Source organism: Chlamydomonas reinhardtii, chromosome 1 (assembly GCF_000002595.2).
Source record: "Chlamydomonas reinhardtii strain CC-503 cw92 mt+ chromosome 1, whole genome shotgun sequence".
Lineage (NCBI taxonomy): Eukaryota > Viridiplantae > Chlorophyta > Chlorophyceae > Chlamydomonadales > Chlamydomonadaceae > Chlamydomonas > Chlamydomonas reinhardtii.
The window spans coordinates 5528559-5551785 of record NC_057004.1 but is presented as its reverse complement, the minus strand read 5'-3'; the positions used below and the strand labels follow the sequence as shown (position 1 = coordinate 5551785).

At 63.4% G+C, this 23227-nt stretch overlaps 7 protein-coding genes across 8 annotated transcripts; 2 read left to right on the top strand and 5 right to left on the bottom strand.

Moving 5' to 3' along the window:
* Positions 1 to 192: 192 nt before the first annotated feature.
* On the bottom strand, positions 193 to 5070 carry CHLRE_01g039400v5 (uncharacterized protein). The gene is made up of 11 exons (XM_043058769.1): positions 4781 to 5070; positions 4463 to 4609; positions 4050 to 4243; positions 3778 to 3933; positions 3427 to 3649; positions 3145 to 3334; positions 2862 to 3030; positions 2192 to 2694; positions 1749 to 2058; positions 1203 to 1606; positions 193 to 1056 (listed from the first exon to the last, which is right to left on the bottom strand). The coding sequence occupies exons 1-11, from the start codon at positions 4820 to 4822 to the stop codon at positions 842 to 844; spliced, it is 2553 nt and encodes an 850-aa protein (XP_042928683.1). The 5' UTR covers positions 4823 to 5070; the 3' UTR covers positions 193 to 841.
* A 112-nt stretch (positions 5071 to 5182) lies between these two features.
* CHLRE_01g039350v5 (uncharacterized protein) lies at positions 5183 to 8998 on the top strand. Its single transcript, XM_043058768.1, has 4 exons — positions 5183 to 5689; positions 6066 to 7221; positions 7431 to 7639; positions 7941 to 8998. The coding sequence occupies exons 1-4, from the start codon at positions 5252 to 5254 to the stop codon at positions 8103 to 8105; spliced, it is 1968 nt and encodes a 655-aa protein (XP_042928682.1). The 5' UTR covers positions 5183 to 5251; the 3' UTR covers positions 8106 to 8998.
* A 12-nt stretch (positions 8999 to 9010) lies between these two features.
* On the bottom strand, positions 9011 to 14461 carry CHLRE_01g039300v5 (uncharacterized protein). Its single transcript, XM_043058767.1, has 9 exons — positions 14134 to 14461; positions 13951 to 14053; positions 13654 to 13772; positions 12657 to 12890; positions 12360 to 12476; positions 11366 to 11529; positions 11085 to 11220; positions 10678 to 10906; positions 9011 to 10391 (listed from the first exon to the last, which is right to left on the bottom strand). The coding sequence occupies exons 1-9, from the start codon at positions 14266 to 14268 to the stop codon at positions 9655 to 9657; spliced, it is 1974 nt and encodes a 657-aa protein (XP_042928681.1). The 5' UTR covers positions 14269 to 14461; the 3' UTR covers positions 9011 to 9654.
* A 437-nt stretch (positions 14462 to 14898) lies between these two features.
* CHLRE_01g039250v5 lies at positions 14899 to 17550 on the bottom strand. 2 transcript variants are annotated; one of them, XM_043058766.1, is made up of 6 exons: positions 17509 to 17550; positions 17387 to 17404; positions 17120 to 17297; positions 16783 to 16941; positions 16578 to 16640; positions 14899 to 16206 (listed from the first exon to the last, which is right to left on the bottom strand). In XM_043058766.1, exons 1-6 carry the CDS (start codon positions 17520 to 17522, stop codon positions 15778 to 15780), a joined length of 861 nt encoding a protein of 286 aa, XP_042928680.1. In that variant the 5' UTR covers positions 17523 to 17550; the 3' UTR covers positions 14899 to 15777. The 2 variants fall into 2 exon arrangements, with proteins under 2 accessions (XP_042928680.1, XP_001689670.2); XM_001689618.2 differs by having other exon boundaries at positions 15138 to 16206.
* A 48-nt stretch (positions 17551 to 17598) lies between these two features.
* Positions 17599 to 19440, bottom strand: CHLRE_01g039200v5 (uncharacterized protein). Its single transcript, XM_001689617.2, has 5 exons — positions 19246 to 19440; positions 19027 to 19132; positions 18703 to 18871; positions 18493 to 18569; positions 17599 to 18332 (listed from the first exon to the last, which is right to left on the bottom strand). Exons 1-5 carry the CDS (start codon positions 19374 to 19376, stop codon positions 18237 to 18239), a joined length of 579 nt encoding a protein of 192 aa, XP_001689669.1. The 5' UTR covers positions 19377 to 19440; the 3' UTR covers positions 17599 to 18236.
* A 98-nt stretch (positions 19441 to 19538) lies between these two features.
* Positions 19539 to 21069, top strand: CHLRE_01g039150v5 (uncharacterized protein). Its single transcript, XM_001690077.2, has one exon. It carries the CDS (start codon positions 19673 to 19675, stop codon positions 20228 to 20230), a length of 558 nt encoding a protein of 185 aa, XP_001690129.2. The 5' UTR covers positions 19539 to 19672; the 3' UTR covers positions 20231 to 21069.
* A 79-nt stretch (positions 21070 to 21148) lies between these two features.
* CHLRE_01g039101v5 (uncharacterized protein) lies at positions 21149 to 23160 on the bottom strand. Its single transcript, XM_043058765.1, has 3 exons — positions 22217 to 23160; positions 21988 to 22098; positions 21149 to 21872 (listed from the first exon to the last, which is right to left on the bottom strand). The coding sequence occupies exons 1-3, from the start codon at positions 23063 to 23065 to the stop codon at positions 21750 to 21752; spliced, it is 1083 nt and encodes a 360-aa protein (XP_042928679.1). The 5' UTR covers positions 23066 to 23160; the 3' UTR covers positions 21149 to 21749.
* Between the last annotated feature and the right edge of the window lie 67 nt (positions 23161 to 23227).

Genomic DNA, 23227 nt, shown 5'->3' with positions numbered 1-23227 from the left:
GTTTTGGTTCGGGAAGGGGTAGTTGGCGAGATTCGGAGACCGTGAGCAGCCCCACGCGGCAAGAATGCACCCCCGTCCCCCGGAACTGCCCCTCGCCCGAGGGCCTGCACTGGGGCCCGCTTCTTGCCGCTCCCCGAAGATGCAAGAGTCCTCCGCCAAATATGCCCGCAGGAAGCGACGAAGGTACTTCTCGTGGCTCACAAGTTACAACGAACTTGTTCTTTGTTACTGCAGTGCCCTACACGGGTGCGACATGCCCCCACAGTATTAGGGCCATCCGTGGCTCGCGCCGTTGTCCGGAGATACCAAGCACGTGTGCGTCTGTCCTACCCAAGGTCCTACCTGTCCAACACCCACTGCCAGGGCAGCTCCTATAGTTGAGCAGTTCCTGTGTCATTCTGTACAGTCCGTAATGTGCATTAGCGTATTCCCCACGCGTATTCCCTGCACAGCAACTATAATCCCAAAGATTTAAGAACGTAAATTTGCCCACGGTTGATGAATCCACCCAAGAGCAACGCACACATACGCAAGAGCACAGCGTTTAGTCAAGTTAACTAACTCTAGTGCGCCGGTCCTTGCGCCTGGCTAAGCATCGGCGACCTGGCTGTACTCCTCCGCTCCACCACGCAAACCTGCCGCTCAAATCTCAGACCCGTCACTCCACACCCACTTCAGGCTCCAGCCTCGTTCCCGGCCAACCAGCAACCGCCATCCCTTCGTTGCCCACCGTAGCCCGTACGTCAGTCGCCAAGCCCACGCCATTGGCCACGGCCCTCTCTCGCTCCCTGCCCCTGACCGCTCACTTGGCAGGGCAGGGCAGGGCGCGGCGCCCAATCCCTCATGTCCGCAGGAACGGCGCCAGCGCGCCGCCCATCACGACGGGCGGGTGGCACAGCACCTCGCCGCAGAACGGCACCAGCTGCTCCAGCAGAGCGCTGGGCGCCTCCTCGTGCGAGAGGTGGCCACAGTCGTGCAGCACCGCCAACCGCGCGTGCGGCAGGTCCGAGGCCAGCGACTCCGTCTTGCATGGCGGCATGATGCGGTCGTGCTCGCCTGAACGGCACGGCAACCCCACAACGCGTCAGCCCATGCATTGCCCCGGAGGCCCGGAGATAGGCAAGAACCGCATGGAAGCTTCAACCTGCCACAACCCCGCATGCGCGCCCCTGCCCGCGAATACCTGGGAACCTCAAACGCACCTGTGGCGACGAGCGTGGGGATGGGCTGCACCGAGTTGCAGTACGCGGCCAGATCTCCCTGGCACGAGTCCTTGCGCTGCCGTGTCGTCTCAATCAGCGCCGCGTCCCAGCCCTCCACCCGCAGCGGCGTCTTGTAGAGCTCCAGCACTTCCGACGTCAGCTTGTCGGTGTTGTGCCAGGCGCGCCGGTTGGCGATCTCGCCCACCTCGGTGCGCAGCAGCGGTCGCAGGATGGAGCGGCCGAGCGTGGAGCGCGCCAGGATGCGCCCGAACGCCGGCCCAATGACGCCGCTGAGGTTGGGGTGCAGCAGCACCAGCCCAAGCACGAAGGGCGGCGCTCGGGAGCTGCTGGGCCCGGCGCCGCAGCTGCACGTCTCCCAGCCGTCCGCGTTGCGGTTGCAGGGCCTGCGACAATGGGTACGGGCAGGCTTGCTCAGCCAGGGCAAGGACCGCATAGCCTGCGGAGGCCCGGCACGTGTATAATGACCATAGCAACCATAGCAAGTACGGCAAACATGTATGCCGCATAAGACACACGCGCTCTCACCCTTGGCCCCCGCTGACCGGCCCTGGCACTGACTGTGCCCGCCGGTGGTGTGCCTGCGTCGCTAGCGTGGTGGTGATCGAGGTGCTAGTGGCGGACGCGCGGTCCAGCTCCGAGCCCGCGTCGCCCCGCCCGGACACCGACTCAATGTCGGCCAGCGTCACGCAGCACGCCGCCGCCGCGCTGGGATGGTGCACGTGCGCGCTGCCAGCGCTCACAGCCCCGCCCGGCAGCACGTGGTGTGAGGCGGGCGGCATGGCAAGACTGATGTGGTGTTGCGATGCGCCCCGGCTGGCAATCGCTGAGCCTGGCCCTGTGGAGGTTAGTTGCCGTGCAGAATTGTGAGCTAGACCGTTCACCTTTCATGTCCGCATACTGGTGTACATATGTCTACCATATGTCACTACAACTCCAGCAACAAAGTCAACCAATGCGGGTAGACGTACCAGCAGCGGGCGCGCCGATATGTATGCTGCTATTCCCTGACCGGACAGCAACATCTGCTGCCGCCACCACGGCCCGACCGCCTTCCCGCTCCCAGTCCAGCGCCGCCGTCGACTGCGGCAAGGTGGGTGCAATGCCACTGCCCGCCCCCAACTGGTGCCCAGAGAGGCCGGACTCGCCGCCCGCCGCAGCGGCTGCGGCAAACGCCGCAGCCGAGAGCGCACCGGAGCCTCCGCCGCTTAGGGTCCGCTGCGGAGCTGGTATGCCCGGCGATGCACCCAGTGATATGCCGTGCTGACCCTGCGAGCCGCCGGCCTGCCCTGTCCCCTGGTACTGATCCAGGCCGGGGGAGCCCGGCGACCCCGAGGTGAACTTGGGCGAGGAGTCCGCGGATGTAGGGGGGCTCCGCGCCGGGTCCGGCGCGCCACACCTGCTGCCGCCGCCGCACTGCTGCCCGCCGAGCCCCATGGTCGGCTGCAGGTACAGGCCCTGCTGCTGGTAGTAGCTGGAGGGCGGGCGAACAAGTGGGGGTTGTAAAGAGCTGAGCGCAGCGCAGCACAAACTGTCTCGCACACACATCTCGGGGCCTTCACACAATACGGCATGGCAATAATTAGCCGTGCCCTGCAACCCCCGGCAACGTTTAGCCCAAGCCCAATTGGGAGCGCTCACTTGGCAGAGGTGGCTGCTGCCCGCAACGTGACCAAGCAGCCGTCGGCGTGCGCCACCAGCACCACCTGCCGGAGCCCCAACGCCGAGCAGAGCTGCAGGACGAGCTGCGATTGCGAGGCCATCGTGTAAGGGTTGTTCTGGTCCGTTGCCTTTGGCCGGGACGTCAGACCTGGGGGTGCGAACGCAGGAGAAAGCGGTGCTGACTCGGCAGCCGCAACACATGAAAGAAAGGAATGCAGGCGACACGATAAACAGGGCCTCCACACACTGCACATCCGCTTACCAAATGCTGGCCTGTCGAACGCTATGACGCGGCAATGACATTGCATCGCCAGCGCCTCCATCACGTGCCGCCATGCAAACACGCCGCCACCGAACCCGTGCACAAGCACAATGCCCGTGGTGGCGCCGTTGGGCCCGCCGAGCCCCGATGCACCAGCCGCTGCCGATGGCGCCACTTCCTTGTAGTGCACCTGCGTACCATCGTACAGTAACAGCAGCAAGTTGAATGCGGGCGCCTTCCCTCAATCCGTAGCCCGGCTGCTTCACTCCGCAAACCCCTCACCTTAAGGCCCGGCTCCAGCTCCACAAACTTGGAGTCGTCGTCCGCGAGCATCTCTGCCGGCACGTCCTCACTGCTGTCCGGGCCCCCGCCGTCGCTGGTCTTAGTCATGTCCTCCAGGTCCGGCCGCCGCAGCATCACCCAGGCGTCCTCGCCCTCCTCCCACGGCATGCCGAAGCCCGCCAGCCCCATCTGATAACGCCGCCGTGCCCACTCCACAGTCCGCCTGTTCAGACCAGCAAAGCAGTAGTCGTACGAGCGGAAGCTCAGCGTGGGGAGTAACCTTTCCCATGCCTGCCTTCAAACACACTCGTGCTGGCCGCTACACTCTCGCAGACCCACCAGGAATCTCACCTGGCGGCCAGCACGTGCCCAATGCTGCACAGTCCGGCAATGGAAAGCAGGAACGCCGCAGCGACACCGTCCGGCCCGTAGCGGAACATAATGGTCTTCACCACTATGTACGGCAGGCACAGCGCTGCCAGCAGGTACGATACGTAAAGGTAAGGCCTGTGCATGTGGTCCAACGACGCGTTGCATTGGTCCATAAGCAAGGAGGGGCATACGGGCTAATCCGGAAGCACGTGCAAACGTCACACCGCCCTGTCACCCCAGCCGGGTTTTACCTGTGCACATAGCGTTGGCCGATGGCATAAGATAGGCTCAGTATGGCTGCGCGCGTGCAGCAGATGCCGACCACGTCCTCGAGGCTCCGCGTGAACGAGAAGTGGCGCTGGTGAAGGACCAACGACCGGGACGTGGCCAGGAAGTATATGAGCAGAACTGCCGACACCTCGCCGGCACAGAGCATCCATGGCGCCTGTGCATGGTGGCGCAAACCAACAAGCACGGGCCAGCTCGAGGGAGCGCGGGGTGGAATCCGGGGAGCGACGACAAGTTTCCACACATGTGTAATGGCCGATGGGGTGGCCGCGTGCCGCGTGCAAGCCCAGAGCACGCCTCCTACGCCCATGTTGGCCGAATAAAGGCTCGTGTTTGGTTGCTGAAGCGGCCTCGCGGCCCATCAATCTTTGCTCACCGTCGCTTGAGTCAAGGACGCGCAGCAAACAACACAGAATTTGATGTGATTGAAAAATCTCAGCCACGCTTCACTGCTGCCACAGCACTCGCGAGGCTTCTGCTGCTTTCCTCGAGAGATTAACTTCGTCGTCAGGTACGCGTCGACCTGCGCACCCGAGCGAGACATGCACGTCATGAAACCCCGTCTGTCGACCTTGTCACACCGCGCCGCGCTGCCGGGGAGCAACTTCCGCAGCTGGGGGTGCCGCTGCCAGCGCCGCGCGAGCGCGACTCCGAGCGCACTGACGCAACGCCGCTTCAGTCGAGGCTTGCTTACCCGGTAGTTGATGTACCGGCGCTTAGAGTCCTTCCCCGCCATTCCTGCTCGCTAGCCGAAGCCCGAAAGCGATTGTTGACGCTCCTAGACAATCGGACTCTCAGAAAGCGTGTCATTCGCCTCCTGTGACTGCATGCTGCTTTAGCGTGTGTAAACGTTGCACTAGTATCCCTCGGCACCGCGGTGAAGCTCAGGGAAGGAAGTGTTGACCAGTTTGTATTTGCGTTGCGGCAAGGTTCAGGTGCAGTGATCGTTGGTAAACTAAAATGACACCGTCGACTTCGCTCGGGTACCTTCAGTCGCGCTGAAGCGGAAGCGCCGTTCAAACATATTTTTCATCGGGGACCGATCGCGCACCGTTCGACGGCTTCACGCAGAACCGTTCGACCATACGATGTATCCTAGATCAACATTCCAGTAGAGCTGTATTCACTTTACGCAGGCCAAGCCTACAGCGGCTTGTGCCCCAAAATGGACCTAAATGTTGCCTTGATAGCTTGTGTGTTCCTGGTCATTGCTGCGCTAGCTCTGCTATCTATCCGTCGCAAATCGAGCGGTAACGCCACTGCTGTCAGCACAGCCCCGCCGATAACTCGGACATCAATTTCTGCAGAGGACCCCAGCAAGCCTTGCGTGCGCATCCTCTACGGCACCCAGACGGGCACGGCGGAGCGCTTCTCCAAGCAGCTTGCCAACGAGCTGCGCGGCAAGTATGGGGACAGCACGGCCGTGGATGTGCGCGACGTGGAGACCTATAAACCAGAGCGGCTGGGCAGCGAGAAGCTGGTGGTGATGTGTATGGCGACGTATGGCGATGGCGAACCCACCGATAACGCAGCGGTCTTCTACTCGTGGCTGCTCAAGGAAGCGGAGGCAGTCGAGAACGGCGACAAGGAGCCGTTTCTGCAGGTGCGAGCGCGTTGCGCCGCTTGGAAGTGGTGACGTGCACAGAAACCAGTTTAGTGATGCCAAATGTCGCGGCAACGCTGCTCAAGGAGGTTCGGGCGGGCCGAAGCGCCTGCTGATCTGCGGCCCATCACTTGCTGCGCGTTGGACCGAGCGCACGGACGCTGCCTTCTTCGCCAGAAAGATACATATGGGAGTCGTTACGAACTTGATTTGGGCGTTACCTACGGAGCACGCGGCCCGCTGACCGCCTGTCTTCCGCCAGCCCGTGGCTCAGCACGCCTGCTGCGGGTACACCCAGTCTGTACCGCTCCTCACTTTGGCGGGATCACGCTCCGCCCCCACCAACCTGACTCGGTGATCCCCTTCCCTTCCTCAGGGTGTCTCTTATGCCGTGTTTGGGCTGGGCAACAAGCAGTACGAGCACTTCAACTCGGTGGGCAAGAAGGTGTTCAAGGCCATGAAGGCGTGCGGCGCCACCGCGCTGTGCCGCCGCGGCGACGGCGACGATGACGGCGTCATCGACGACGACTTCGAGAAGTGGTGCACTGAGCTGTACGAGGCGCTGGACAAGTCCAGCGATCTGGTCGGCAAGCGTGCCGACCAGAACGGCGTGCACGCGGCGCCACCGGCGCGTGTAGCCGCGTACGAAGTGGAGGTGCTGCGCGGGAGCGGCGGCGAGGCGCCAGCCTTTCCCTCGGGCACCGGCAAGGACGTGCACAGCCCCTTCTGGGCCAAGATTACCACCGTGCGCGAGCTGCACACCCCCGCATCGGACCGCAGCTGCGTGCACGTGGAGGTGGATGTCAGCGGCTCGGGCATCACCTACGAGGCGGGCGACCACATCGCCATCTACGCCCGCAACGGCGAGGCGGTGGTGAGCCAGGTGGCCGAGCTGCTGGGCTTTGACCTAGAGGCCCGCATTAAGCTGGCGCTGCCGGCGGACGCAGATGCCGCCTCAGGCCTGCCGCCGCCCTTCCCCGGCCCCGTCACCGTGCGCACCGCGCTGTCCTACTTCGCGGACGTGCTGTCCAGCCCGCACCGTGAGGCGCTGAACGCGCTGGCCAGCTTCGCGGCGGACCGGGAGGAGGCGGCGCGCCTTGCGCTGCTGGGCTCGCCGGCTGGGAAGGCCGAGTACGCGGACTTCATCGGCAAGCCGCACCGCAGCCTGCTGGAGGTGCTGCAGGCCTTCCCCAGCGCCAAGCCCACCATCGGCGCCTTCTTTGGCTGTATCGCGCCACGCCTGCAGCCTCGCTTCTACTCAATCTCCTCCTCGCCCAAGCAGCACCCAAACAGCGTGCACGTCACGTGCGCCGTGGTGCGCGACACCATGCCCACCGGCCGCGTGCACGAGGGCGTGGCGTCGACGTGGCTGCAACGCCACGGCAACGGCGCGGCGGTGCCCGTGTTTGTTCGGCACTCGCATTTCCGCCTGCCCAAGGCGGCCAGCACGCCGGTGGTAATGGTGGGCCCCGGCACCGGCCTAGCGCCCTTCCGCGGCTTCCTGCAGGAGCGCGCCGCGCTCAAGAACTCGGGTAGGTGCGGGGCTGGCACGGCACAAGGGTGGGAGATGAGGGACCGCATATGGGGCTGGGCGGAGAGGGCAGTTTCTCCAGGCTATAGGAACGTTGGCGGGCAAAGGGGCCACGGGTGGCAGGACGGATTAAACCACACCAGGCGGGGATCAAGGCTCAAGCTATCTCTCTCGACGCCACATTGACACTGGGCTCGCGCAACCGTGCAGGTGCGGAGCTGGGCCCTGCGCACCTGTTCTTTGGCTGCCGCTCGCGCGGCACTGACTACATCTACCAGCAGGAGCTGGAGGGGTATGTGGCGGACGGAGTGCTGTCGAACCTGCACGTGGCCTTCTCGCGCGATCAGTCCTCCAAGGACTACGTGCAGCACCACATAGGGCGGGAAGCGGCCGCGCTGTGGCCGATCATCGGGGAGCAGGTGCGGCGAGGCGGCAGTTAGGGCGATGGGGATGGAGGGACCGGTGGGCGAAACGGACTAGGGGACAGTAAGGGCGGGCGAGGGGTGCTGTAGGATGGCAGGCTGAGCAGACGCAAAGTGCGGCTGCAGGTTTGACGCACAGACATGCTGGGAATACCGTGCACCGCTCAGGGACGGGAGTCAGAGACTGCAAGGGCAGGTGTGTGGTGGCCAACCAGGCTGGCAAGTGGCGGCACGCGCGCGGCATGGCCCGGCTTTGTCGTTTGCCACAACCTCGCCGGTGCCGCGTGCTTCCCTGCAGGGTGCCCACCTGTACGTGTGTGGAGACGCCAAGTACATGGCGAAGGACGTGCACAAGGCCTTCGTGGCGCTGGTGGAGAAGGGCAAGGGCTGCAGCGGCACGCAGGCGGAGATGTTCGTGAAGGAGCTCACAGACGCCGGGAGATACCAGCGCGATGTCTGGTAAGCGGCCGTGTAGCCGCTACGCGGCCCTGCGGGGCCGTACAACTGCATCATCTGTAGGGTTTTGGCTAGGCAGGGAGTGAGGATAGGAGCTGGAGAAATAGACTTGGTGCGGACTGGCATAATCTTGAGTGTTGTCGGGTGACTAGTAAGTGGTATTTGAGGGTGCGAGACGGCGGGCCACAACGTGTTGCCCTGCGTTGGTCAATCTGGTGTGGCCTCTTAACTGAGAGTTGTTGCTAAGCGTTGTGGAGTCGGGGGCAGGACTGCGTTGCCCCCGTTAGCCGTTTGGTGCTGTGGTCTTGTCAGGTGTGGTCTCAGGTGGTGGACTGTGTTGGCACGCTGGCTTGCGTGAAGGTTCTTAGCCCTATGTGACAAAGCGTTGCCACTGCCGGTCGAAGGGGAGGTGCACTACGACGCTGAGTCCCAGTAGTGGGCCGAACCGCTTAAACACTAGATACCCCAGTATCGTCCGGCGCAAGCAAAACGGTATGAACACCAAGTGACCGGGAAAACGTTTGAGACAAGCGAGTCGTGAAGGCTGGTAGCATGCAGGAACAGGGCAAGACGGAACCAGAATAGGAGTCAGCGCAGTGCTGCGAATACTTTGGCCTGCTTGAATTCAGGGATGGCTGTGTGGCGGTGCTGTCGTGTGCGTCTGCGTGCGTCTGTTGTGCGCATTGATTGGGCGCGCCGCAGTCTGGCGTCCGTCTGTAGGACAAGGAGAAAGCAAGAGCACGTTCCTGCTTGTGTGCGATGGGACAGTGTTAAGCCGGTGAAGTCCCGTAGGGTGCAGCTGATTCCCAGACCCCAGCAGATGGCAAACAATTTGCAACGGCAGCGCATGAGCGCGCGGCCCCCGGGTATTCGATCAGGCAGCTGTAGTATGCAACTGTAGACGGAGGAATAGCGTCGGGCACTTTACAGTCGCCTGGCTCAAAACAGTGCGATTGTGCCAGTCAAAGGGCTACAGCAAAACAACAGAAGCGTCTCGTCTCGCCAGGGAGCCCGCCACGCTTGATTCCGCTATCCGCCTCAGCCCCGCACTGGACTTTCTCCACGTCTTATTGCCAAAACTCGTGTGCTCAGTTGCACCCTTCACCAAAGCGTCATCCTTCCTTCTGCGCCTGACACGCAACAGCGTCGCATACGGCACAACAGCGCGACGCTGCTCCTTCCGCGAACCCCGATACTTGTCGGGTGCAGGGGCTCGCGCCTTTCGGTACGCACTTTCTCCAGCCGGATGGTGATTGGCCTGACACGACCGCCGCTGCCGCCCTTCGCGCCGCCACCCCGCCAAACGCCAGCTCCTCACACCCTCACCACCCGTCCCGAGCACCGCCCAGAGACCTTCCACGCCACCCACTTCTGCTGCTGCTGCGCGCCCGCGTCAACGCCAGCTGCCGCTCCGCCCCCAGCTCGGCGCGGCCTTCACGGCGGCCAGAAGCAGCAAGCACTGCTCCCACACCGCGTCCGCCGCGCCCATGCTGCCGGCGGCCCAAGCAGCGCCGGCGCGCGCCGGCGCCACCAGCCCGCACAAGCGTGCAGGCGCTTTAAGCCTTGTTCTCCTCGGCAATCACGTTGTGCTGCTTGAGCACAGCGATGGCCTCGTCCACCTTGGACACCAGCGCCTCGTGCGACTCCAGAAGCATCAGAAGCTCGGCGTTGTCCATCTCCAGCAGCATGCCGGTGATCTTGCCAGCCAGGTCGGGCTGCAGCTCCGCCACCTGCGGGTACAGGCGCTCGCCGATCATCATCTTCTGCTGCTCCGGCGCGGCGGCGGCCAGCGCGGAGGCGGTCAGCGGCTGCTGGGCGGCGGGGGCCTCCGGCTCCGCCGCGGCGGCAGGCGCCGCGGCAGCGGGGGCGGCGGCGGCGGGCGCGGCGGCCGGCTCAGCGGCGGGCTTGGGCTGCTGGGCAGGGGCGTTGTTGCCGCGGCCCTGGCCGCGGCCGGAGGGGCCGCGGCCGCCGGGGGCGGGGCCGCGGCCACGGCCGCGGCCCTGGAAGCCGCCCTGGAAGTCCATGGGGCCGGGGCCGGGGTACGGCTGCATGGGCATCATGGGGCCGCGGCCGCGGCCGCCACGGCCGCGCCCGGGGCCCATGGGCGGGCCCATCATGGGGCCACCCATCATCTGGGGCGGCATCATGGGGCCGCGGGGGCCGCGGCCGGGGCCAGGCATGCCGCGCGGCGGCATCATGGGCGGGTACATCATGCCCGGAGCGCGCGGGCCAGCAGCCATGCCGCCGGGGCCGGGAGCGAAGAACGGCATGGCGCCGGGGTAGGGGCTCATGCCTGCACGCGCAGCATAGCAGGATGGGGAGAGGCGGGCTTAGATGCTGCTTGATGTGCGCATGCTGATGTAACTATTCAGCGCTGAAGCTCTTTCCCGCTCACCGCGTCATTTTGGAATTGCACACCCTATCCCTGCCCCCCCTTGCTTGCTGCTCCTGCCCTGTAACCTTCCTCCCGCCCCCTTTCCCATGCCTTTTGTCCCATTCCTTGAGCCACTGCTGCACACCCACGCATCTCCACACCACCATGCCCCGAAGCCCCTCCTCCAGTAGCCGCTGCTGCTTACCGGCCATCGGGTTCGGCGGGCGGCTCATGGCGCCCATGCCCATGCGCGCCTGCATGTTGGCCTCCAGCTGGGCGCGGCGCACGTCCTTGCGCTGCGCCAGGGCCACGTACAGGGGCTTGCCCTTGACCATCTTGCCGTTCATCTCGGTCACGGCGCGGGTGGCCTCGTCGTGGCTGGTGAAGCACACGAAGCCGAAGCCCTTGGACTTGCCGCTGCCGTCCTTCATGACCTGTGGGGCCGCAGGGCGCGAGGCAAGCGGTCAGAATGGCTAGGCCAGCACAAGATTGGAGATGCTCAGTCAGCACCAACCAACCGGCAAGCCACCGCCTGCTTTGCAACCCTGACGCGCGGCCTGCTTTGACGCTTGCTGTCTCCCCTTGAACCCCTCAGCATCCGTGCATACGCACCTTGCACGAGGTGATGGTGCCAGAGTTGGCGAACAGCTCACGCAGGGCGTCGTCGTCGACCTCGTCGGACAGGTTCTTGACGTACAGGTTCATGCCCTGGTACTTCAGGTAACGCTCCTGCTTGCTCTCCTCGGCCCTGTAGGCAGCAAATCAAGCAGTCCTCAGCACGCAGCCAATCACCCTTCAGCAAACGCGTTTCATGTGTACTCTGCGCTCGGCTCGTGTGTGCAGCCCCTCTCGGGTTGCGCCCAACGAGCGCCAGCCACACGCCCCGAGCTCACTTCTGGCGCAGCATCGCCTCGCGCTCGGTCTTCTTCTGGGCGCGGCCGGCGTACAGGGTCTTGCCGCTCATCTCGCGCTCGTTCAGGTACTCCACGCACTTGGCCGCCGACTCGGCGTCCTTGAAGTTGATGAAGCCGAAGCCCTTGCTGCCGCCCTTGTCGTCCTACACACGTGCAAACCCATGCGCCAAGGGCCAACAAAACACGGTCAGCGAGCCGTCCACTGAATCAGACCACCGCGCCCGCCCGCCCCCAGCTCTGCCAGTCCCGGAACAGGCGCATCTCAACATCCGGCAGGCGACGACTGCCATGTGCACCGGCGGACTGCTGCTGCTGCGCTCTCCAGCTGTAGCAGTCCCGCGGTTGCCCCAAGGCCGGTCCGTTCCTGCATGGCCTCCATTTCTTTGCGCTAGGCCCGGGTTCGGGGCCGGGCTGCCGCGCAGCCAGCTCCCCGAATCCGCCCGCTGCTCCAGCTTGTGCCGTCACAGCGGGCTGACGGGGCCCCATTGGCGCTGCGACTGATCCTCTAGCTGATGTCAGCCACTCCATCAGGGTGCCGTGTGCCACCAAAATGTTACGCCGGCCGGCTCGCCAGGGACCCGGCCCGTACGCATATGTGCCACGCAGCGCTGCCATCGCTGCTGCAGCATTGGCCTTGCCGGCCGTTGTTTCCCACGGACAAAACCCCAGCGCCGAAGCACCCTCTGCGACTGCTGCCAGTCACCCGCGCCTGCGCCTGCCGCTGTATGCCGTGCTCGCTTCCGCTGCTGCTTTCGCTGCTGCCGCCGCAGCGGCATTCTGAGCGGCTGCTGCTTGAACCAGTCACCATCTGGAGCTTTCCGCCAAATTGTGAATGCTCCCGTGTGCTGAGAGAGGACCCCCGCCCCCTGTTATACGCACCCATACCCAGCTATTGGTACTGCACGTGACCATCCCATTTCCCCCAAGCCCTGCACTGCAGCCCCGCCGGCCCCGCAGCGCCCTATGGCCCCACCTTCATGACCACCGCGCTGGTGATCTCGCCGTGCTCGGTGGCCATCTTGCCCAGCTCGTCGTCGCCGATGTCGGCCGGCAGGTTCTTGACGAACACGTTGGTGTACACGTCCTTGCCCTGCGTGCCCGCAAGCGAAGCCGTGGAGTGCAAACCTTCAGATCACTCACATGGGCGCAAGCTGCCCGCTCGCAGGCCCGCATTAGAGCCCCGTATGTTATCTCGCATGTCCACGACAAGCCCGCAGAACAACCAGCAACGGCCGCCGCATTGGCGGAAGCCAGGCCGGGGCTGTCGCACCTGGGGGCGGTCAGCGCGCTTCTGGAAGGGGCCCACGTACACGATCTTGCCCTCAATCTCCTTCTGGTTGACGGTCTGAATGGCGCGATCGGCAGCGGCCTGGTCCTCGAAGTGCACGAAGCCGTAGCCCTTCGACACGCCGTTGGCGTCAGTGGCAACCTTGCAGGACAGAATCTTGCCGAAGGCCGAGAAGGTGTCGTGCAGGGCCTTGGCGTCGATGGTCTTGTCCAGGTTCTGTTCACACGAACACATGCACACGCAAGCGGCTTTGTCACCACGGCGGCGCTCCAGTTTGCGCTCCGTGCCCGCTTCCCTCTCTGCAAGGACCTCGGCAGGCAGCCTGCAGGACCTCTGCCACAGCCCAGCAGCAGCGCCAGTACCGCCCGCCCCAGCGCCGGCCACCTTCTCCAGAGCGCTGTGCTGCCTTGCGCCGCGGCGCGTGCCCAAAACCCCGACCCAGCTCCTCGGACGGCTCTGGCCCAGGTCATGTCACTGCTGACGCCCCGGCCCGAGGCTCGCGTGCACGCTGTGAGCAGAGCCGTTCCCAACGCCGCCGGCTTTCAATTCGCCGCCTGACACCCTCTGCGTGCTGTGCTCCTCCGGCTGCTATCGCCTGCCAGCTTCAGAGAAGCGAGGAGCTAACGGCTGCAGCGCAGCCCCTGCAGCCAGCAGCTACCGGCCGCCACCTGGCCTGGCTGCCACCTGGTCTCGTTGCTGCATAGTTAGTTGGCTGCAGCCAGCTGTGTGCCAGCGCACCCGTTGCGTCCCCCCAGCACTGTTCCGGCATGTAAGCTACGCCGCCAGCTCCTGCCGTAGCAATGCCGCCCAGCGACTTCTGATGGACGTGAGGCTGCTGCTGCCATCTCACGAACGGCCAGAAGCGTCCGGGTGACACACGGAAACCCTAGGCACCTGGGAGGACCCCCTGAGCCCCAGCTGCCTCCTGCCGAGCCCCGGCCGACCCCCTCGCTCCAATCCTGCACTCCCTAACCCGCACCTTGATGAAGATGTTGCCGACGCCCGACTTGCGGGCCGAAGGGTCGCGGTGCGACCACATGATGCGCATAGGCTTGCCGTTCACGACATGGTAGTTCAGGGTCTCCATGGCGCGGTCAGCTGTAACGAGCAAAATGGTTTCCAGTCAATGACTCGCTAGCGGTCGGTCTACGGATACCCAGCCCAAGCCTGATGCTGCAAGCAAGTCGAACGCCTCCTCGGACAGCCCAGCCAATTGCCGCTGCCATTCGCGCCCAAATGCTGTAAACTCAATAGAATGGCAAGCCAAGCTGCCTACCAGCCTGGGGGTCCAGAGCGCTGTTGTAGTTGACGTAGGCGTAGCCCAGCGAGCGGCGCGTGACGGCATCGCGGCACACGCGAATGGAGGCCACAGGGCCAACCTGAGAGCGCATAGAACGAGGGAGCAGTTCAGCACCGCGCGGGTGATGGCAAGTGCCCGCCGCCGAGGGCCCTGCCTTACCGAGGAGAAGAGCTCGAACAGCTGGGCCTCGGTGACATCCTTCTCCAGGTCACCGACGTACAGCGACGAGTTCGCCAGCGGGGTGCTGGCCGGCTGGGTGGTGGCCGCCGGGGCCGAGGACTCAGTAGTCGCCATGCTTGACTTCAAGACGCGCAGCTAAACGGCAGCGTCGGATACAAAGTTGATGGCTAGAATAGGTCTTTTGTGCCTACGAGAGGCTTTTGCAATTTTTTTGGCCGGTTGCCCGGGTTTTTTGATATATTTGGGTGAAAGGCTCAGGTCCTCTTCAAAAAGACACCATGAGGACCAACCACGGTGAGGAAGGCTGCCGCCTAAAGTAAAAGGGAGTGTGCAAGGGGCGCTCGCTCGCCTTGGCTCACTCGCCGAATGCATGGGCACCCGATTTACCCAGCGCGACCTCGCCAGCAATGCCCGCGGACATCAGTACCATCACCCTGACAGCAAGCGAAAGCCGATACCCAAGGCGGCTTATCAGCGTTCGCGTATACAGACATCTTCAATCAGTGCGCACGGATTCTACCTGACCCCACCCACGCCACGCTACAGAAATAGGGGGAGCATGCTATAGCAGTCTCAACAAGCACTTTGTTGCGCGGTGGGATGGTGCCCGTGGGGTTTGCGGCACGCGTCAGCACGCGTGGAAGTTTCGTGCACTTTCGATTTTTGAACCCCAGTGGACGCGTCCGGACCAGCCATGGCACCGAAGCGGCGCCGAGACGAAGCTGAGAAGGCGGAGGAGGAGAAAGGTGGGGGAGCGATGACCCGCCAGCGCCCGTCCGCTCATCACAGCCCCTCCGCAGCCGCTCGCAATCTGCATGCTGCCAAGCTGTCGCAAGACTGTGTATCAGACTGTGCCAACCAGCTTTGCGCAGTATGACTTCTGTACGTGGTAAATGTGCTACAAAGACGCAGCAGACCTTTTCCTGCCTCCCTAAGGCAGCCACCTCCTTGTTGAACCCCATGCGAGCTCGTGTCGTGCCTGCTGCCGCCCGCCGTTACACTGCCCCGCACCATGACCCGTTAAGGAACATGCAAGTGATGCAGCTGTTTGTTTAAACCAGACGGCTGCTCAGGGACTGCTTAGATACGCTCGACTCAGCTTCATTGCTACCCGAAACGTCCGTTCACTGGCCGTCCCCTGCCGGCACTCTCCACCCATCTGACTAACAGGAAACTACGCCGCTGAATTATCTGGCCCTCCCATGCTTGTTTCAGCTGTGTGCCTTTCTCTGACGCGCTTCCGAGTCCCCGCAGTCCCGCACACAGCCCTATCACGTGCCCGCTGTCTATACTCAATACAGCATAACTATGCCGCTGCTGCCCCTTAGTTGGCAAAGCTGATTCAATGCATCGTTGTCCTGAGCAAACCCAGCGCTGCTCAGCCTTGTCTGATCCGCCTTGAAAATTTCACAGCAAACCCGAGACAGCGTGAGAAGGAGAACAGGTGATATCACCAGATACTGGTTACAGCACGCCTGCATGGGGGCCTTCGCCAGCCGCTGGCGAATTCGGGGAGACGGCGATGGGCAGGGCCAGTCGGCAGCGCTCCGGCCGCTCGCCGCCAACTTGGTAGTTCGTCATTTGCGTCACCGTAGGGCACGGCGGGCGCCAGGAGAGGGTCGCTTAGTAGGCGTACGCCTCGCCCTTGGACTCGCCAATGTGGGGCTTGGCCAGGAAGTCGGTGAACTCCTGGAAGGGCGCCTTGGTGTACTTGCTCTCGCGCCACAGCTCGGGGGTCAGGAAGCCGTAGGTCCTCGACAGCGCGTTGAAGGTGGCGCGCACGAAGTTGCCCAGGGTCTTGGTGGAGCCGCGCGAGCAGGTGTAGCAGTCCTCAATACCGGCCATCTGCAGCACCTTCTTGGGGGTGCGGGCGGCCACGATACCGGCACCACGGGGGGCGGGGGTCAGGCGAATGGTGACCGAGCCGCACTTGCCGGTGACCTTGGTGGGCACGGTGTGCACCTTGCCGATCTTGTTACCCCAGTAGCCGCGGCGGACGGGCACGACGGACATCTTGGCCTGGATGATGGCACCGCGGATGGCGGTGGCAACCTGTGCGAGGGCGATAGCGAGGGCGATTGCAGCGGCGGGTTTGTGGTTGCGGACAGGACCATGGCCCTAAAACACCATCCATATGACAAAGCACATGCAACTAGTCTGCACAGCTTCTGGCCATCGATGGACACGCCTTGACTGTGCTGATGATGTGCTGATGAAGCCGCCATCCTGTGCCGCCCAGCATGGCTCTGGACGGCACATGCACGAATCCACACCCAAGAGCCTCACGCCCACCCCACGCTAGGCTGGCAAGCAAGCCCCCATTTCTTGCCCTGAAACACCACCCTGTAAATCCAGCTTTCCAACAGCTGCGTGAGGCTCCGCCAGATCAGCCCCGGGCCGCCCTCGCGGTCACGCCAGCTCACCTCCTTGGCGCACTTGACGCCCAGGCCGATGTGGCCGTTGAAGTCACCAACCACGACGAAGGCCTGTAAGCGATTTAAACCGCAGAGCTTGAAGCAAAAGAATGGGGCGAGCAGAGAGGCGTGCAATCACCACCCTTGGGCTTCCCACGTGGCCATACCCCCACCCCCGCCCCCTGCCCTCCCCTCCCCGCGTGTCCCCGCCCACCTTGAAGCGGGTGCGCTGGCCGGCGCGGGTCTGCTTCTGCACGGGCATGATCTTCATCACCTCGTCCTTCAGAGCCGAGCCCAGGAAGTACTCAACAATCTGGTACTCCTTGACGGGCATGGAGAACAGGTAGATCTGCTCCAGCGACTTAATCTTGCCCTGTGAGCCAGCACAGCCCCATTTCAGCTTCAAAATCATATTTGCGTGCGCCATGCGTGCAAGCGACCAGCCCCGGCGCCAGCGAGCGACTGCGACACACAGCGGCGGCGGCAGCATTTTCGCCAACTCCCCAGCTGCATCATATAAAGCGACCTGCATATGCTAAAGCACTGCTGACCTGCTGGACGAGGCGGCCCAGCTTGGTGCAGGGCACCCACTTCTCCTCGTCCTCCTTCTTGCCGCGAGCGCGGCGAGCACCCCGGCCACGGCCGCGGTCGCCACGGCCGCCGAAGCCGCGGCCGAAAGAGCCACGCTCACCGCGCTCTGCACGCTCACCACCGCGATCGGCCATTGTTCTGCGACGAGAGGGACAGCGCAAAACAATGAGCCGGCTATGATGGGCGCAGAGGCGGCTAGAATGAGCTAACTGGTCGTGGATATTCACCTTGGTGTTGAGCTACGACTAAGTAGCGAAAGAGGGAAAATCCGTGCGCGACCGGGGCGCAAGTATCGAGGCGAGTCCCATGGAGGCCGAATGAGCGGTGCTCGCTCGGCAGGCAAGCTCGCTTTGGCCAGGCCATTATGCACTGGATTACAATCATGACATGGATACTCTTTGAGATTCACGAGTTGCCAGGCGCAGGGGGCATGCCAACAGTCGTTTCGCTGCAAACACCGCGTTCCTTACCGTGTTTGCCAACCAGACCAATGCACGCAGTCACAGCCTATAGCCGGGCCCGTTAGCGCACTTAAGTTGGTATGCTGAAGGGCCAACACGAAGGGCCAAGGCACGCGCCCTTCGCAACCGCACTTGCAGCACTCGCCTCTGCACGCGTGTATTTTGCACTTTCGCAACAACAGCAGCCCTTAGCCTTGCTCACTTCAACAGCACGCAGCTATCCAGGTCTCAGCAACTCCTGTAACTCATCCCTGACCGCATGCCTAAGTCCCGCATTTCGCAGCGGGGCTATCCGTGGTCATCCTCTGCCGCGATTCGGTGACTCGAGCAGCACGCGGTATACGGTAAGCACCCCACCGCGACACCTCCACATCTCAGGCCGCATCCACGGCTCTGCAGCACACGTCGCAGCGTTAGCATCGATTACTTCCCCGCTGACCCGGGGCTGTTGGTAAACGGGGCTGTTGGTAACGCAGCAGCCCACCCTGCGTCCATCACACGTCATGCCGCACAGGCTCCGTATCTACCGTATGTACATGGCTCCACCGTGAGACGACTTGCGATTAAGCGTATCCTCTCAGGGCAGTTGGAAGCGCTGGGGCTGCTATCCTGCATACTACTGGTCCTCCTGGTTCATGTATGAGCTCTCCAGCGCCTCCTTCTTGCTTTGTAGCGCACCCTGGAATAGGACGTCCAAATGCGAGTATGCCTCCTGCAGCGGGTTGGCGTCGTCGGCAGCGTTGGTGCTTGCAGCAGGCTAGCGTGCATCGTTCCAACTACGGGTACCTGCCCTGAGCACGACAGTGCGCCGCCGCAGAAGTCACATAAGCGATATGTTTCGCACGTGTGCTGTTCGGTGATACCAGACTTACTTGCACGCCGGCAGCGGGGTTGGCAGGGTTGATGGCCACGTAAGACTGCGACAACTTTTTCAACCCGCCCTGAAGGCCTGCACACGTACAGGGTGAACACATCGCTACGCTTTAGCACGTTAAAACTATGGCAAGCAGCACGCACGTTCACTGGACAGGCTGCTAGCCTGTGCATATGTGTGCGGCTACTGTCCCCCGCCAGCGGCGCACCTTGCCAGCCGCCCAGGCCGCCGCCCTCCTTCTGCACTTGAATGGCCATGACCATGCACTGGCGCGTGTATAGGTTGTTGGGCTCTGCAAAGTTCCGGTAGAAGGTCTCCAGGTCGCGCTCTTGCTCTGGCCGGTTGGGGTCAATGACCATCAGCAGGCCGTCCACCTCCTGCGGAACAGCACGCGGATGGCCGCATGCCTGAGACCTACTGTGCTTGGCAACCAACCCTGCCCATTCCAAGCCCAGCCCCCCTACCCCATGTCAGTGCTAGATCCAAACGTGCACCTTGCCGTCAGACCCGTGCACCGTTCCATCAAGCGCACCTTGGCGAGCACCGGCCAGTAGGACTGGTACTGCACGCTCCCCGACACGTCCCAGAACTGGACCTTGACGCGGTCAATGCCCAGCACGCGACTGATTTCTTGGATCCTGCAGGGATTCAGAAAGCATTACACACCGAGAGCAGCACCGGTCGCAGAGGGAGACGTTGGCAAACGACATTTGAGCACATGCGCGGCCCAGGACAAAGCGACACCACTGACCTGACTGCAGCCGTAGGCTGGTATGACATTTCTCCAAGGAGGATAGGCTGCTCCGCTAGCGCTCGGCACAGCAGCGTCTTCCCAGTCCTCTGAGGACCCACCACTGCTATCTTCAACCCGTGCTCTGCCATGTTTGTTGGATAATGGGAATTGAGTTACAGCTCTACGCCACAGTCGAAGCTGGAAGACCTATCTGAGAAAGAACAGCAATTGCAGTCCCATTGCATGGAAGTCTTTCGGCTGCAGTCCTGCCGTTCACTGACACTGGAAGTTAACCTTTTACCAAAGATTTACAACCCGAGTACACCGTAGCTCCCGAGCAGTAGCCATGCAGGCGCTCGCATCCCATCGCACCCTGGCGACGCCAGCGCGCCCTCGCGCTCTAGGCTGTGCGAGCCTGCCTTTTCGCCCCATCGGAGCTCAAGCCATGCGCCGCCCGGCTCGTGAGGGGGCCGTGACCGTGCACGCGCGCAGCGGCGGATACTCGGCGCCCGGCGGGGGCCGGGGCTACAGCTCCACGCCCGGCATCGTGGACCGCGTCCTGGCTGCGCTGCCCTACATCCTGCCGTACTTCGACGCAGTGCAGTATGGTCGCTACCTGTTCCACATGTACCCCGCGGCGAAGGCGTGCATAACGCCGTTCCTGCCCGCCATGAGCCTGTACCACTCCCTGCCTTTCGGCTCCTTCATCGTCTTCTTTGGCCTGTACCTGGGCGTGGTGAACAACCCCAGCCTCAGCCGATTCGTGCGCTTCAACGCCGTCCAGGCCATTCTGCTGGACATCATCCTTGTGCTGCCGCGCCTGCTGGAGACGGTCCTGACGCCGCCCACGTCCGGCTGGGGCGCGCAAGTGTACATTCAGTCGCAGAGCTTCATCTGGATTTTCATCACCATGTGGGTGGTGTTCGGCATCGTGTCCAGCATGCTGGGGCAATGGGCGCGCATCCCTTTTATCCACGAGGCGGCGGAGGCGCAGCTGCGGTAAAGCCGCAGGGATGGCTGTTACAATTCGGTGCGGGGCTGGGGGCCATTTGAAGGAAGCTGCGCTACGGTGCGGGCTGTCCGCAGCAGTTTGCGCAGGGTTGCGTGTTAGGCTCGCCCCGCATGCCGCATGATTGCAGTGAGGCGCCTTGCACGGCTGAAAAAAGCCTTGGTGCACTTTGGATGGAGAGTTGCGTGTTGTGCAACTGTGAGTGTAGGGGAGTTGCGGGCGTCGTGTACGATGCAAGCTGAGACGCTACTGACGCTGAACCAGTTCTAATGCGCATTTGCATGCTGTGTTGATAACGGAGGAGGCCGTTGGTTTGCTGGGGGCAGGTTCATGAGTTGATCACTGCGACATACAGAGTGTGCTTTGATCGCGGTACTTGCGCTTTGAAGTGGAGGCTGTGGAGCACTTAAAATAACAGAGTGAACATCCGGATGCGGGGACACGTGTGCTCTGGTTTTCCGGGGTCGTTGCCCACCTTCCAGTATGTGCCCAGGCGTCACCAGGCAAGCAGCAGTGGTGATGCGTGTACGTTGCACGTGCGGCGTGCGGCGCGGCAATCCTCGCAACTACCAACACTTTAACTGACACACGGGGATCACAAACGGGCTTTCGCGCAACTGCCAACGAACAGGGGGGCGCGTGGCGTGGTGGTTGGCGCGCGGCGCGATTGGGAACGCATAGTTGGACAGCGAGGCGTGTGGGAAGCTGCGACAGAGCACGGCGGGGGCATGGCGGAGGCTGACGGTTGGCGCGCCGCGTGAGTGGGAGTGCATAGTCGTGCGCGCGCTGTTTGGGAAGCCGCGTGTGTGAGCTGCGTGTAAACTCAGAGAAACCTCCCCGCTACGCAGCGCGATGGCTCGCCCCATGAGAGGCAGGGCACGCTCGGCGGAAATTTGAACGGGCGCTGAGGGCTGCGTAAAGTCCACCCGATACCTCCGCAGCCCGCTCCTCTCAATCACGACGTTCCCGCCTGACACACAGACACTTCTCCCACTCCTCCCACTACTTTCCCCGCCCAACCAAGTTCTCCGACCCTCCACATCCTTACCGATTTCCCCTGTTTCGCCTATCCCTCCCTCTTCAGTCGCGCGAACAGCAAGTCCAATCACTCCCTCCTCCGGTCCGCACTGGCTCATCTGTCTTTTCAGGCGCCCCCGTCAATTACCGTGACAGCCCCACAGATCTCGCACAAACTGTCCTCTCCCACCCACCCAGAACGCGCACAGCCCCCCCGACGTTCAAAACAACAAGGAGGTGGCTGCCTTAGGGAGGCAGGAAAAGGGCTGAGCCCTCCCCTCCCGGGTCGTTATCAACCCAGCCACCTTGACGCGGGCGCCTACTAAGCACACGCCTCTATGTTGGGGGCCTTTGGCATCCCCGCAAATCCGGACGTGGCCGGTTGGGTGGGGTGCACAGTCCGTGCTAACCCGCAGCTAACAAACTAGTCACGTCACTCGCCGCCAATCGACACGTGCACCCTCAGCCCCACGCCCTGCTAGCGCCGTTCAGGCTCTCAGCCCGGCCCCGCCGCCGCCGGCGGCCATGGCGGCCGCTGCAGCTTGGTCGGCCGCTCGAAGCCCCTCAGCTTCAGCAGGAGGAGCACACGGATCACGTTGGCGGCGGAGACGTCGCGGTTCTGGGGATGGGGAACGGGGAGGAAGAAGAGAGCGCACATGAGCTGTCCCAACCGTCAACCTGTCAATCAATCCGTCCCCAGTGCCCAGCCGTCCCCGCACATGCACGGTCCTCACCCAGGTCGTCAAGCAGTCGTTGCAGACTTTGACCGACCAGGGCCGCTGCCCCTCCTTCAGCCCCCCAAGCCGCTTGATGGCCATCTCCTGACACCCGCAGTTGTAGCAGGTCTGCATGGTCGGGAGGGTGGGAGGGAGGGGGGCCACACAAGGGCTTCCGCTAAAGCCAGGCATAAACCCAGCGGCCCACCCACCCACCAGCAATTGCAATCCCACTCAACCCACCCACCTTGGAGGTCTTGTATTCATCGATGATGAACACATGCTTGGCGTAGCGCTCACGGAGCAGCTTGATGAGCCGCCCCGTCGGCGCGCGCCCGCCCCTGACGGAGATGGGGGAGCCGCCCTTCCCTCCCTGGAAGGCCCACGAACCCCACCCCACCACCACCTCCTCCTTGGGCCTGCCGCCCGTGAGCTGCTTGGCGACGCGGTGGAGCGCGCGGTCGCGCTGGATGAACGCAGCCCAGCGCTTTCGGCGGAAGTTGGAGAAGTGGTAGTGCCACAGCACGTGCACCGCGCCCCGGGGCCCCGCCTCTGCCGGCCCCGCCGCCTCCGCCTGCCCCGCCTCCTGCCCCGCTGCCTGCCCTTGCGCCCCACTGGCGAAGAGGTAGCGCAGGCGCTCTTCAAACCGGGCCGCCGACGCGGTCGCCGCCGTGGGGATGCCGCCGACGTACGCCTGCAGGGCTGGCGCAAGCTGTGGGCGGTTTGGCTGGAGTCGTTCCAGGCCTGACATATGGCCCATACTCATATGGAATCGGCCCCGCTTCTGGCGCCGCCGCCGCGCTGTCCTGGCTCGCGGCTGCCAGTGCTTCGATTGCTTCCGGCGGTGGCCCCCCTTGCGCCCGCCACCCTTGCGCCTGACGCCCTTGCGCCTGCGACGCGGCTCCGGCGGCAGCTGCCCAGGGAACAACTCCTCATCCAGCTGCTTGTCGTGCAGCTCGAGCAGGAAGCGCTGGGCAGGGCTGACACCCTCCCTGACACCCTCCCAAGCCCAGGGCTGGTACAGCGGAGACCGTGCTGCCATGAACCAATTCCCTCCCCCGCACGGGTCCACACCGATGATCTGCGTGGCCTTCATCTCCTCCAGGGTGCACAGCTCCTCCGCATCGGCGGGCGCGGTCGCCGGCTTCAAGTTGGCTTGTTGTGCGCTTCTCGCGCCACGCTGCAGGCCACCCCGTCCGTGGTGATGTAGTTAGCGAAGGGGGCGTTGCGGGAGGTCACACCCCCGAGCTGGAACAGG

Bases quoted from the DNA above. Each gene is read 5' to 3' on its own strand.
- CHLRE_01g039400v5 (XM_043058769.1), bottom strand. From the start codon at position 4,822: ATGGCGGGGAAGGACTCTAAGCGCCGGTACATCAACTACCGG. The intron at 3,650-3,777 runs GTGAGATTCCTG...TGGTCTGAACAG, and splicing joins GGGCACGTGCTGGCCGCCAG to GCGGACTGTGGAGTGGGCAC. The intron at 1,057-1,202 runs GTGCGTTTGAGG...CGTGCCGTTCAG, and splicing joins CCCCACGCTCGTCGCCACAG to GCGAGCACGACCGCATCATG.
- CHLRE_01g039350v5 (XM_043058768.1), top strand. From the start codon at position 5,252: ATGGACCTAAATGTTGCCTTGATAGCTTGTGTGTTCCTGGTCATTGCT. The intron at 5,690-6,065 runs GTGCGAGCGCGT...TCCCTTCCTCAG, and splicing joins ACAAGGAGCCGTTTCTGCAG to GGTGTCTCTTATGCCGTGTT. The intron at 7,640-7,940 runs GTGCGGCGAGGC...GCTTCCCTGCAG, and splicing joins GGCCGATCATCGGGGAGCAG to GGTGCCCACCTGTACGTGTG.
- CHLRE_01g039300v5 (XM_043058767.1), bottom strand. From the start codon at position 14,268: ATGGCGACTACTGAGTCCTCGGCCCCGGCGGCCACCACCCAGCCGGCC. The intron at 12,891-13,653 runs GTGCGGGTTAGG...TCGTGTGAACAG, and splicing joins TCGGCAACATCTTCATCAAG to AACCTGGACAAGACCATCGA. The intron at 11,530-12,359 runs GTGGGGCCATAG...GCACGTGTGTAG, and splicing joins CCAGCGCGGTGGTCATGAAG to GACGACAAGGGCGGCAGCAA.
- CHLRE_01g039250v5 (XM_043058766.1), bottom strand. The intron at 16,942-17,119 runs GTCAGCAGTGCT...GCTGGCTCACAG, and splicing joins TGGGCCGCCTCGTCCAGCAG to GGCAAGATTAAGTCGCTGGA. The intron at 16,641-16,782 runs GTGGGCGGGGAC...AATCGCTTACAG, and splicing joins GCCAGCGCACCCGCTTCAAG to GCCTTCGTCGTGGTTGGTGA.
- CHLRE_01g039200v5 (XM_001689617.2), bottom strand. From the start codon at position 19,376: ATGGCAGAGCACGGGTTGAAGATAGCAGTGGTGGGTCCTCAGAGGACT. The intron at 18,570-18,702 runs GTGCGCCGCTGG...GTACGTGTGCAG, and splicing joins CGGCCTGGGCGGCTGGCAAG to GCCTTCAGGGCGGGTTGAAA. The intron at 18,333-18,492 runs GTAAGTCTGGTA...AACCCGCTGCAG, and splicing joins ACCCCGCTGCCGGCGTGCAA to GAGGCATACTCGCATTTGGA.
- CHLRE_01g039150v5 (XM_001690077.2), top strand. From the start codon at position 19,673: ATGCGCCGCCCGGCTCGTGAGGGGGCCGTGACCGTGCACGCGCGCAGC.
- CHLRE_01g039101v5 (XM_043058765.1), bottom strand. From the start codon at position 23,065: ATGAAGGCCACGCAGATCATCGGTGTGGACCCGTGCGGGGGAGGGAAT. The intron at 22,099-22,216 runs GTGGGTGGGTTG...CCGACCATGCAG, and splicing joins ATGAATACAAGACCTCCAAG to ACCTGCTACAACTGCGGGTG. The intron at 21,873-21,987 runs GTGAGGACCGTG...CCCCATCCCCAG, and splicing joins ACGACTGCTTGACGACCTGG to AACCGCGACGTCTCCGCCGC.